This window comes from Suncus etruscus, chromosome 15 (genome assembly GCF_024139225.1).
Source record: "Suncus etruscus isolate mSunEtr1 chromosome 15, mSunEtr1.pri.cur, whole genome shotgun sequence".
Classification (NCBI taxonomy): Eukaryota; Metazoa; Chordata; class Mammalia; order Eulipotyphla; family Soricidae; genus Suncus; species Suncus etruscus.
Window position 1 is genome coordinate 72,615,008 of NC_064862.1, and position 12,928 is coordinate 72,627,935.

At 52.8% G+C, this 12,928-nt stretch overlaps 1 protein-coding gene across 2 annotated transcripts; it reads left to right on the top strand.

Moving 5' to 3' along the window:
- Positions 1 to 678: 678 nt before the first annotated feature.
- Positions 679 to 12,604, top strand: RFC2 (replication factor C subunit 2). Of its 2 annotated transcripts, XM_049789526.1 has the most exons (11): positions 679 to 809; positions 3,058 to 3,127; positions 5,855 to 5,896; positions 6,062 to 6,168; positions 6,361 to 6,462; positions 7,097 to 7,197; positions 8,222 to 8,379; positions 8,468 to 8,533; positions 9,907 to 9,987; positions 10,857 to 10,970; positions 12,238 to 12,604. In XM_049789526.1, the coding sequence occupies exons 1-11, from the start codon at positions 706 to 708 to the stop codon at positions 12,346 to 12,348; spliced, it is 1,056 nt and encodes a 351-aa protein (XP_049645483.1). In that variant the 5' UTR covers positions 679 to 705; the 3' UTR covers positions 12,349 to 12,604. The 2 variants fall into 2 exon arrangements, with proteins under 2 accessions (XP_049645483.1, XP_049645482.1); XM_049789525.1 differs by lacking the exon at positions 12,238 to 12,604 and having other exon boundaries at positions 10,857 to 11,415.
- Positions 12,605 to 12,928: the final 324 nt, after the last annotated feature.

Below are 12,928 nucleotides of genomic sequence, written 5' to 3' on the forward strand. Positions count from 1 at the left end.
TAATGATGGTCGTTTTTCAGGCCTTTTCTCAATCATTTCATTAGTTGGACACTAGGGCTCTCGGAGAAACGCTTAGATGCACAATGATTATTTTTATATTTATTTATTTATTTATTTTGCAATGATTTAAAAAAAATCTCCAAACTGCTTATGGACATGAAATCCTATTTTTTGCTTCTTTGTTTGTTTTGGGGCCACAACCTGGGGGTGCTCAGGGTCATTCCTGGAGGTTAAAGTCCCCTTTTAAAGGCCCTGCAATTCCCATCTAGGCCAACAGGAGCCAGCGAGCGCGCGCAGCACCGCGGAGAGACCCGGATGATCAATGTCTGTGGGCGCCGGGAGACGGGCCCGGGCAGGTCGCCTACGACGTGGCATCAGAATCTTCTCACCCCGCCGGCCCCGAGCCAGATCACGGGGCTGAAAACCCCCGAACGTGTCTGGCTAAAGCCATCGGCTGTGTCCTCGACTCTCCCTCCCTCCCTTCAGCTGGGTTACCAGGTCTCCCCTAGCAACTGCTGCCATAGCAACCGCCTCCCCGCCTGGCCGGACCCCGTCTGCGCAGGCTCAGAAGGAGCCGCGCCGGGACTTCCGCGCGCTCCCGGCGTCCTTCGCGCCGGGGCGGGGCTTGGTTCCGTGATGTCATGGGACGGGCATGCGCACTGGCACGAGGGGCGGGGCCTCGGTGGCGGGAAGCGGCGGCGGAGCATGGAGGTGCAAGAAGGTGGTAGCACGGGCGAATGCGGGGTGCCAGAGCCTGGTCCTGCCCCCAGCAGCACCTCCAGCGGCGCCGGCCACTACGAGCTGCCGTGGTGAGGGTCCGCGTGGTCAATAATGTGTGTGGGACCTGGGGCATTATTCCAGGATCTTTCTGTTGCACCCGCCTTTTGGGGTGCTCTAGGATGTGGTTTGCACGGTGACAGACGCTGGGGTCCCATCACTTGTGACACCCTCACATCTCCTGGCACCTGGAGATCTGGCTGTTCCTTGGCCTCTCCGGATCTCGTCTCCTTTTTGTTTTGGGGGTGTTAGGGACACACCCGGTGGTGCTCAGGGACCAGGCCTAGAGGGGTGCTGGGGAGCTAATGGGGTGCAGGGTATCAAACCTGCATTCAAGACGTCCCTTTACTATTGCTGGCCCAAGCCTGCATTCAAGACACCTCTATTGTATCTCTGCCACCACTCTTCCCCTCTGATGACAGCAGATAAGAAATGGAGCACTCTTGGGCATGGGAATGGTGAAGTGTCTTTAGCTGTACTGTCAATTGCCCAAGTCAAGAAATCTTACTAGGGCCCGGAGAGATAGCACAGCTAGCACAGCGGCGTTTGCCTTGCAAGCAACCGATCCAGGACCTAAGGTGGTTGGTTCGAATCCCGGTGTCCCATATGGTCCCCCGTGCCTGCCAGGAGCTATTTCTGAGCAGACAGCCAGGAGTAACCCCTGAGCACTGCCGGGTGTGACCCCCCCCCAAAAAAAAAAAAAAAAACCAAAAAAAAAAAAAAGAAATCTTACTAATAATTTCTAATGGGTTGCATGTTCACTATAAATTTTTTTACGATATTTAGCTCAGTTATAGTAAGATTAATTTCATTTTTCCTTTTTTGGGGGAGGGTTTGGGCCACACCCGGCAGTGCTCAGGGGTTACTCCTTGCTCTGGGGAACCATATGGTGGGATACCAGAGACCAGACCTGAGTTGGCCTTGTGCAAGGACAAAAGCCCTTTCTGTGCTATTGCACCTGTCCTATCTTTCCTATTTTGAAAAGATATTTATACTTGATGGAGCTCCTGGGGCCTCCTTTACTTTGAGTTATTATCCTGGGTTTTTTTGGGGGGTGCCACAGGGTTACTCCTGGTTCTTTCCTCAGACATTACTCTTAGCAGAGCTCAGAACTATATGGGTTGTCAGGGATTGAACCCAAGTCTGCTACCTGAAAGGCTAGCACCTTAATTCACTTTACTATCTCTTCACACCCCCTCTCCCTTATACATCTTTTAAATATGGCTACTGGAAGATCAGGGAGTAGCTGGAAGGGTTGAAGCACAATCCCACCAGGAATAGCCCCCAGTACCACTGGTTGTAACCCCAAAACAAAACCGAGATTGTATTTGTGACTTGCCTTATATTTTACCTGTGCTATACTAGATGCTTGGGAAATGAGCAAGTGCAGTGTATTTGGAGGCAAAAGATGCCCTGGAGAAAAATGAAGGGGAGAAAATTGCCTCTGGTGAGTCCTGTAATTTGGTGAGGGAGGAGCATGTTCTTCAGATTCCAGCTGAAGTTTCTGCCCCTCACACTCCCTTGGGGTTCTCCAGGCAGATTCATGCCTCACTCTGGTTTCTCAAAAGCAGGAGTTACATTCGAGAAGAACCTACCCTACCATTTTCTCCTTGAGTAAGGAGCAAGCATGTTCTGCTGGTCTAGATCTGCAAAATGTGCACCAGAGGCGTGTTCACTCCCTTCAGCTATTTCCCAACTCCACTCACATCTCCAGGTGTGGTAAAGGCCCAGGGAGAGCTGATGGCCAGGTGGTAGCAGATCAGCTGCCTCTTCTTTTTTTTTGGACCACACCCGGCAGCCCTCAGGGGTTACTTTTGGCTATGCGCTCAGAAATCGCCCCTGCTTGGGGAACCATTTGGGACTCTGGGGGATAAAACCCAGTACGTCTTAGGTTAGCACCTACAAGGCAAACGCCCTACCACCTGTGCCACCGCTCCGGCCCCCGGCTGCCTTTTCTTTTCTAGGAGCTCATGTCCCTTTAGAGGGGAGGGCTCCAGCTGCCTCTCACACTGTAGCCCCCTGATCTCTGTGCAGACCTGTGCGTCTGGGCTGGTCAGCCCTGCTGTTGGATCAGAGAGTGTCAGAGCAAAGGCTATGGTGTGGTGGGGCAGGTATCTCCTGACTTAACCCCAGCATCTAGTTCTCGTGCACTTGGGGACCTCAACAAGGTCATTTGTTAAACTTGAATGGGCATCAGCTTTTGACTGTAGTTGGAATGGCCCTTTGGTTACCCTGCAAGCTGCCAGGTCGGACACATGGTTCTGTGTTTTCTCACTACAGGGTTGAAAAATACAGGCCCTTGAAGCTGAGTGAGATTGTTGGGAATGACGACACTGTGCGCCGGCTGGAGGTAAGTGGAGCTTCTTAGGGTCTGGAGGGGCCAGAGAGGTAGTAGAGTGAGTAGGGCTCCTGTCTTATTCATGGCTGAGCTAAGCCCTGTCTCTGCCACCGCAGATGGTCCCTCAAACCTCACTGGGGGTGGCACTTTACCCAAAAATGACTTTGAGGGACTTGAGTGTAGGGGTGAATGCATTAACTTTGTATGTTGCCCACCCCAGTTCAATCCCTGACATAAGTGCTGTCCCCTGAACACTGCCAGAAGTAAATCCTGGACACTTCAGGGTGTGGCCCCCAAGGTAAACAAAACAAATAAAAACATGAGTTAGGGACTGGAGCGATAGTATGAGGATAGGACACATGGAAAACCCAGTTTGATCTCCGGCACCCCATTTGGTCCTGTGAGCTCCACTAGGTGTGGTTTTCCACCCCCAAAAGAACAAATGCTCTTGAGCTGGAGTTCTGACTCAGTAGTGGGCAAAGCATGTGTGGGTTTGATCCCTTGTTCCAGCCCTCACAACAAAAACTAGACATCTTCCTTAAAAAGAAAAGAAATGGGGGTGGAGCGATAGTGCAGTGGTAGGACCTTTGCCTTGCATGTTATCAACCTGGGTTGGGCCCAGGTTCAATTCCAATCATTCCATATGGTTCCTGAGCCTGCCAGGGCGATTTCTGAGTGCAGAGCCAGGAGTAATTCCTGAACTCCTCAAGGTGTGGCCCAAAAAGAAAAGTAACAGAATAAAATTTTACATGATTCTGTTTTAGTTTTTAGGCCACACCCAACAGTGTTCAGGCTGATTCCTGGCTCTGCTCTCACTGTTTGTTTTTTGTTTTTTTTTTTTCGTTTTTGGGCCACACCCGTTTGACACTCAGGGGTTACTCCTGGCTATGCACTCAGAAATCGCCCCTGGCTTGGGGGGACCATATGGGACGCCGGTGGATCGAACCATGGTCCGGTCCGTCCTATGCTAGCGCTTGCAAGGCAGAACCTTACCTCTAGCGCCACCTTCCTGGCCCCGGCTCTGCTCTCACTGATCAGGGTTCAAATGACCATCTGGGATGCCAGGGATCAAATCTGTGTTGCTGCATACAAGGCAAATGCCCTTCTCACTGTGCTATCATTCCTGCTCCATGGTTGATCTTGTGTGAAATCACTGTGGCTTGGCCGCACATCCTTAGGATATGAGGGAGGAGCTAGTAGAGAGGTGACGTACATGTTTTGTGCTCCTCAGGACGCTCAAGGCCTTTGTCAGTCGGTCTTTGCCCTTTAAACTGTTCTTCGAAAGGGCGAAGCTCTTCTCAGATGGTGACCTCCAAACCGCAGAGCCCCCACATAGACTGTGAGCTCGGCACAGGAAGTACTCCCCATTGTGCTGTCTACATCTCCCACAGAGGCTGCTTGAGAGGGTCCCCTGGTCTGGGGAAACCCAGAGGAGGGTGGAGTCAAAGCCCAGAGGGGAGAACAGGGGAAATGGCCTCTGATCCAAACTCAGAGTGGAGCTTGGCAGACATGAATGGGCACAGGTATTACCTGGAGCTGTTAAGACTATGCTTTCTGGGGGCCAGAGAGATAGCATGGAGGTTGGGCATTTGCCTTGCATGCAGAAGGATGGTGGTTCGAATCCCGGCGTCCCATATGGTCCCCTGAGCCTGCCAGGACTGATTTCTGAGCCAGGAGTAACCCCTGAGCGCTGCTGGGTGTGACCCAAAACCAAAAAAAAAAAAAAAAAAAGATTGTGCTTTCTGGGGCTGAAGCAATAGCACAGCAGTAGGGCGTTTGCCTTGCACATGACCGATTCAGGATGGAGCTTGGTTCGATCCCTGGCATCCCATATGGTCCCCCAAGCAAGGAGCGATTTCTGCAGCCAGAAGTAACCCCTGAGCTGACCCAGGTGTGGCCCAAAAAAACCAAACAAACCAACAAAAAAAGATTGTGATGGAGCCAGAGAGATAGCACAGTGGTAGGGTATTTGCCTTGCATGCGGTCGACCTGGGAGGGACTCGGTTCAATTCCTGGCATCCCGTATGGTTCCCCAGCCTGCCAGGGGCGATTTCTGAGTGCAGAGCCAGGAGTAAGCCTTGAGCATCACAGGCTGTGGCCCACAAAGCAAAAAAAAAAAAAAGGTGGTTGTGGAGAATTCAAGGATGGGATAGGCGTAGGGTTGGAGTGAAAGTCCAGGGGTGGGGGGCGGTAAAAAAAAAAAAAAAAGTCCAGCAGGGAGGGAACTTGCCTTGCAGGGCCAGAACACAGAGCCAGAGGTAAGACCTGAGTGTCCCTAAATGTAGTCTGAAAATAAAAGAGAGGGCCAAAGCAGTAGCACAACAGTAGCACACAGGAAAGGGTGTTTGCCTTGTATACAGTCAACCTGGGTTTGATCCCTGACATCCCATATGTTTCCCAAGCCTGCCAGGAGTAATTTCTGAGTGCAGAACCAGAAGTAACCCTGAGTGCTGCTGGATGTGGTCCCCAAAAAAGAGAGGGAGATAGCATAGAAGTTCAGGTACTTGCTTTGTATATTGCTGACCCCACTCAAATCCTCAATTACCATATAAGGACCTTGAGCACTGCCAGGGGTCACACTCCTGAGCACAGAGCTAGGAATAGCTAGCTCCCCGAGCACTACAATATGGCCCAAGTCCCCTCCCCTCCGTGGAGACAGGTGGTTGTAATGAGGATGAGGCAGTGGTGAGGCAGTGATAGCCCAAAGCAGAAGAGTGAGTCACTGTGTTTCCTCCTCAGGTCTTCGCTCGAGAAGGGAATGTTCCCAACATCATCATTGCCGTGAGCACTGGGCCTGGGACCTCTGGGGCCCCATTTTTACCCGCATGCCCTTTCCCAGCACCCCTGCTTGGGCAGGATCAGGCTGGAGGCCTATGCTGACTATTGGGTTGGGGATTGGGGTCCCAAGGGTGAGGCACTGCTGACAGAGATCAGGTTCCTTCCTAGGGCCCTCCAGGAACCGGCAAGACCACCAGCATCCTGTGTCTGGCGCGAGCCTTGTTGGGTCCTGCACTGAAGGATGCGGTTTTGGAGCTCAACGCATCCAATGATAGGTGGGTGGGTGGGAGTCTGAGACTGCGGTTTTAAGCATCTTGCTGGAGCTGGAGAGGCAGGACTGTGGGGAGGGCCTGTGCACGACCCACCCAGACTCCATCCCTTGCATCCCAGATGGTTCTCTGAGCATGGTCAAGTGGGTGGGTGGCCAAAAAGAAAAGCTGGTGAAGGAAACTGAGCTTGTGTTCTAGAGGCATCGATGTCGTGAGGAACAAAATCAAGATGTTTGCTCAGCAGAAAGTCACCCTCCCCAAAGGCCGTCACAAGATCATCATCCTAGATGAGGCTGACAGGTAGGTGCCAGGCCCACATGTGTGAGATGCATGCATGAACATATACACACATCCTGGGTGTGAGCCTTTAGACACATATATGCACACAGATACACACATGTACACATGTGCACATGTGTATGCATAAATACTTATCCTAAACATAGCAGATGGGTGAGTGCTGTGTCCTAATAAAATTACACATATTCTCTCTCTTGCTCTCGCTCGCTCTCTCTCTTTCGGTGGCAGGGCAGAATGCTTACTTTGTGTGCTGGGGGTCCTGATCCCCCAAGCACTAACAGGAGTAGCCCCTGAGCACTGCCAAGTGAGCCCAGACCAGAGAGAGTGAACGGGCTGCAGGGATTCTAGCTCCTGCTGCTGTTGCCCCTTTCCGGGTTAATTCAGGTCTCCCGGGCTATATTATTTTGGGTTTGGGCCATACCTTGTGGCCCTCAGGTTACTCCTGGCATGCTCGGGGGACCATAAGATCAAACTCAAGTTAGCTACGTGCAACGCAAATGCCCTCCCTGCTATACTATTGCTCCAGCCCCATCCTGGGCTGTCTCTGGATGGCGGGGATAGCCTGGCTCTGGGTTGGAGGCTTCTTGTGTCGGTTGGGTCCTGGACCCCATCCACAGTGCCTTCTGTGTCTCAGTATGACCGATGGCGCCCAACAAGCTCTGAGGAGGACCATGGAGATCTACTCCAAGACCACCCGCTTCGCCCTGGCCTGTAATGCTTCCGACAAGATCATAGGTGAGGCTTGGGCCTCCCGGAGGCTACATGAAACTTCTATGACCCTCTGGGAAGAGGGAACTACAACCAGTGCAGGTTGCGGCCCAAGGTTGCAGAGCAGGGGGGCCCCCAGCACTAGCTCTAACCCTTAAACCTAGAATACACAGGGCCCGGAGAGATAGCACAGTGTCGTTTGCCTTGCAAGCAGCTGATCCAGGATCAAAGGTGGTTGGTTCGAATCCCAGTGTCCCATATGGTCCCCCGTGCCTGTCAGGAGCTATTTCTGAGCAGACAGCCAGGAGTAACCCCTGAGTATTGCCGGGTGTGGCCCAAAAACCAAAAAAAAAACAAAAAAAACCTAGAATACACAAACAACAATGAGCAGCATGGTGGGCCTGAGTGTGTGTGTGTGTGCCTGAGAGAGAGAGAGAGAGAGAGAGAGAGAGAGAGAGAGAACGGCAGAGAGAGAGAGAGAACGGCAGAGAGAGAGAGAGAGAACGGCAGGGAGTCCTGGCATTGTGGGGGGCTCCACAGGGTGGCAGTGAGAGGGGCTTCCAAGTATTGGGTTTGAGTGGAAGAACTGGGGGAAGGAAATGGGGGCCAGAATGATAGTACAGTGGGAAGGGTATTGCCTTGCATGTGGCTGACCCAGGTTCAATCCCTGGTATCCCATCTGGTCCCCCGAGGAGTAACTCAGGAGTAAACCCCTGAGTGCTACCAGATATGTCCCCCTCCCAAAAAAAAAAAAAAGAATTGGAGGAAGGCCTGGGAGGGGCTTGTTCTAGGGGAGCAAGCGGCTTCTGTAGGCTGTGTGTGGGCTACTCAACATCAAGGTCCCAGGGAACTTTCAGACCCTCTGATGTGGCTGATGACCCCTGTGGTTCTGGGGTGCAGCCAGTGCATGTAAAGCTGCTGGACCCTCTCAAGGTGTGTCCCCTGACTCCTTTCCCTTCTGGAAGTGCCCCCTTGCTGCGTGCCAGGCTGGACCCTGCAAAAGGGGTGACCTTAGTGTGTTGAAGAGCATGGGCCCTGCCTGTTCCCGCAGAGCCCATCCAATCACGCTGTGCCGTCCTGCGCTACACGAAGCTGACCGACGCGCAAGTGCTAGCCCGGCTGCTGCGGGTCATCGAGCTGGAGCAGGTCCCATACACGGACGACGGGCTGGAGGCCATTGTGTTCACAGCACAGGGGGACATGCGGCAGGTGTGCCCCAACCTCTATCCCTACCTGGGTTTAGCTACTGTGGAGTCGGGCTCGAGGGAGGCTCAGTTTGTGCCTGGCTTCCCCACAGGCTCTCAACAACGTGCAGTCAACATTCTCAGGGTTCGGCTACATCAACAGCGAGAACGTGTTCAAGGTATGTCCCAGCCGGTTGCCCTGAATGGGGGTTCATCTATGAACTTGGGGATGCTGGTGGGCCGGGGGCCACCCCCTCGCTGGTACTGCCCTGATATATGGAGCACCACTGAGAGCCCTATGTGGGGGAGTCCGGCCTTAAGGCTCAGCCATCATGCTGCAGCGGGAGGCTCGCTCACCCACACTGAGGGGCTTTCTCAGGGCCTTGAAGGTGCCCCCACTCCTTGACCGCCCTCTTGGTGTCTTGTGGAGGTTCCTCCTCAGCCTCATGGGAGGGTCCAGCCTTGGCAGGAGCATTCTGAGGACACAGGGTCAGTAACATGATGAAAGCCATAGTTTCCCTAAGCTCCCAGAGCAGAACTCTTAGGATTCTGGAGACCAGGGAGTCTCTGAAGCTTACAGAAACTTCCCTGCAGAAGTGGGTGGGCTGGGGTCCAGGGCCCAACGCTGTCCAGCAAGTAATGGGCCAAGGTGTGGGAATGCCTGCAGCTTCCGCTGGCCCCATTTCCCTTCTGTTTTGGGCCAGATGGGGAGGGTCTCAGTTGCTGCAGATGGGTTAGTGTTGCTAAGCAGAACCTTCGTGGAGTCCGGGAACCTTTCACGGAGAGAGAAGCGGGAGCGTGAGTGGAGGAATATGAAATCCGAAATAAATGAGACCACACAGAATGCTTTGTATGGGGACCCTCGCCCAAGGGAGGAGAGACAAATTTACTTTTCAGTTGATGACATTTATAGCACAGGTTCTGGAATGCAGGGTGTCCTCAAAGAGCAGGAGAACAGTACAATGGGGAAACAGGCCTTAAATTTACATATTAAAAGACCGTTCTTCAGGTGAGAAAGAACTCTGCTGGAGGGCAGTGAAACCAGAGCTGGGGATATTTTTAGTGTAGCAAAAAGCAGGTTTTTCAAGAATGCCAAGAGGAGAGAGACAGAGATATTTATGATGTCTATGTAGTAGCTGCAAAATAGATTTTAGGGGGGACAGAAATAATTGTTTACCATCATAGAGCTAGACTCAGAAAAACAAGGTGTTGGCGCCAGGTTATACGAACTAGCCAGCAGGGAACTTTTGGCCGGCTTTTGGTACTGACATTTCTTTGTCTGTAGGAGAGCTGAGGCTGGATTTCTATAGTGGCCAAATAGAGAGAAAAATGTAATGTTACAGTCATGTTGGAATTACCGCCAATGATCCACGCAAAGGGTCAAATGATTGACTTTGCTAAGCGGGCCTTTTGGCAAATAATTCTTTTAGAGGAAAGGCACTGCACCAGGGAAGGAAAAAACCACATCTGGTGCGTGCTTTCCTTAAATGGGAAGTAACACTCGGTGGTCCCTGCCCTGAGGCCCTCACCTCTCCTTTGGTCTTTGGGGCAGGTCTGTGATGAGCCACACCCGTTGCTGGTGAAGGAGATGATTCAACACTGCGTGGATGCTCACATCGACGAGGCCTATAAGGTGCAGCCCCCACTCGGGATCCTGAGTCCCCCCCACTCACTGGCTCTGAGCCAACCATACTAGTTACATTATGTATGAGTGGGTAGCTCCGGGGTGGTATAGCACTTAAACAGCAGCAGAGTAGGACCAGAGAAATAAATAGCACAGTAGTAGGGTGTTTGCCTTGCATACTGTTGACTTGGAATGGACCCGGTTCAATCCCTGGCATTCCATATGGTTCCCTGAGCCTGCCAGGAGCAATTTCTGAGAGCAGAGCCAGGACTAACCCATGAACACTTAGGCCCAAAATTAAAAATTAAACAGTAGCAAGGTTGGAGCCATAGCACAGCGGGGAGGGTGCTTGCCTTGCACTCAGCCAGTTAAGTTGCAATCCCAGGCACCTGCTATGGTGCTCTGAGCACCACAAGGAGTAGGAGTGGTCCCCGAGCACAGAGCCAGGCATCATCCCTGAACACTGAGATTACAGTAGCCCTGCCCTAGACAGCCTAGATTCCCCCTGCTATGCTCAGTCCTCCCTTTAGCCTGCTTGGAGGGCAGCTGGGTTGACTCAGGACCTGCAGGATTCTCACCTGACTTGGGCTATCCCATATAGCAGATTCAGGGTTCTCCCTGTAGTCTGTGGGGGCAGTGATGTGTGATTCAGGCCCTGCCCCAGTTCCCATAGGTGAAGCAAGTGTGAAAGTGTTAGGGAGAATCAGGCAGGGGCCCCAACATTCGGGCCAAGGCCAACTTTCAGGCGGGGATGCTGGGCCCACACAGTTGCCCTGGGGAGGCAGGGGCTCCCCACTTTCACAGTGTGGCTTTCACAGGGCAGCCCCCAGTCACGGGGGTGGCCTGGGCAGAGATATCACAGCCTATGGTTCCCCCAGATCCTGGCGCACTTGTGGCACCTGGGATATTCCCCCGAGGACATCATCGGCAACATCTTTCGCGTGTGCAAGACCTTCCAGATGGCTGAGTACCTGAAGCTAGAGTTCATTAAGGTGGGCCTGGAACATTCCAGGGACGGATGGACATATGTATGCACACACATTCCACAGACAGGGACAAGCACTCACACACACAAGTGCTCACACACACTCACACCATGTGAATGCCCCTGGGGAGGGCCCCAAACCACTGTGTGTGCCCCTTTGTGTCTGCACCTCCCCCGCACTGAAAGTCCAGATCCTATCTGTGTGGAGAGGGAATTTTCTAGAAGGTCACATGGGGACCCAAGAGCTGCAGCGTCTGGCTGTTCTCTGGGCAGCCTGTGGGCAGCGGCTGCTTTCCCTAGCGTCAGCCCCCCCCTGCCTGTGCCCCCACCCCACCCCAACACAGGGGCCCTCCATATGACCCGATGTGTTTTCCTTTCTCTAAGCCAGTCCTCAGGTGTGGGAGGCAGTATTGGGGTCCATGTGACTCCCTGAGACCCCACCCCACTGCCAAATGGCTCTGTAGATGGGTGAGTGGCTGCGTGGGGGTGGAAAAGTACTCTGCTCACCTTTGAACACTTTCCTGTTCTGTCTACCCATGATTAGGTGGAGTTGGGCCCATCTGGTGGTGCTTGGGGGTCACATTCACCATAGTTCCTGAATAGAGGGGCTGTTCTGTCTTCTTGACCCCCGAGTGCCCCCCACTTAGGAACCTTCCAGGCATATGCTGTGCTTCTGAGAGAAATAAGTTCCTTGGGGTCCAGAGTAATAGCATAGGGAGGAAGGTGCTTGCTAACCTCGGTTTAATCTCCAACACCCTATATGATCCCCTAAGCCCCCAAGGAGTTATCCCTGAGTGTAGAACCAGGAGTAAGCCCTGAGCACTACTGTGTGTGGCCCAAATATCAAAAAAAGAAACAAAAACAAAACATATCACTCATTACATCTCAGCTTTGTTTTGTTGTTGTTTGTTTGTTTTACATCTCAGCTTTGTTTGGGGGCCATACCCAGTAGTGTTTAGGGCTTTCTCCTGGCTCTGCTCAGGATCACTCTGCGAGGTGCTGGGGATCAAACTTTGGTCAGCTGCCCTTCCCCACCCTACTATCTCTTTGGCCCCCATCACACACTGCTCCTTCTCCAGCCAGATACCCATTTCCTTGCATCAATTTCGAGCACACCATTAATCCAGAGCAACTGAGTCCACGAGCAGCCCGGGTGTGAGTCCTGCTAGGAGTGTCCCTGAGCTCGGTGACTGCAGATGCTTATGTGGGGTCTGATCTCACACAGCCAGAATGGACCCCACCTGAGCTGTGTCCCCACTTGCCTTTCTTCCCAGGAAATTGGCTACACTCACATGAAGGTGGTCGAAGGTGTGAACTCCCTCCTGCAGATGGCTGGACTGTTGGCCCGTCTGTGTCAAAAGACCATGGCCCCAGTAGCCAGCTAGAGACTGGACTCAGCAGCCAGCTCTGCCAGGTGTCCTCACCCCCAAGATGCAGGAGACAACCTTTGGATTGTGGGCTGTGCGACCTCAGCTCCTTGTATACCACACAGACCTCCTGTGGCACCTGGTGTGACCCAGGCATCCTGGCTGCCCTGGCCTGAGTGCCTGGGACTGGCCTAGCTGGAGGATGTGGCTCCTGGCTCTCGGCTCCCGAGTGCCGCTGTGGCACAAGCTAATAAAACCCTGCTGTTTGCTCCAACTTGGTGACAGCATCTTATTTCTTGGAGAACCCCGGATCAGGGAGTGAACCCCTGGTATTGTATTCTGTGGGTTAGGGGCTCCTGGGGAATCCCCACTGGCAGCTCCTGTGAGAGAAAATTCCCCTAGAGTTCTAAATTCCTTTTGCAAGGTGGTTTTTGCTCTCTGCAAGGTCCTTTTTTCGTTTTCTTAAATCATGAAAATTAACCCTGTGCCTAAAAATAGAATGCCGGGACTAGGGTGTCAAAAGAAGCGAAGGGACTTGCTTTGCATGCCAGCCCAGGTTTGATTCCTAGCACCCCAAAAAGTCCTCCCCACCCCCCAA

Coding starts and splice junctions, on each gene's coding strand:
- RFC2 (XM_049789525.1), top strand. CDS start 706: ATGGAGGTGCAAGAAGGTGGTAGCACGGGCGAATGCGGGGTGCCAGAG. Junction 5,897..6,061: donor TTCCCAACATCATCATTGCC/GTGAGCACTGGG, acceptor GTTCCTTCCTAG/GGCCCTCCAGGAACCGGCAA. Junction 8,534..9,906: donor ACAGCGAGAACGTGTTCAAG/GTATGTCCCAGC, acceptor TCTTTGGGGCAG/GTCTGTGATGAGCCACACCC.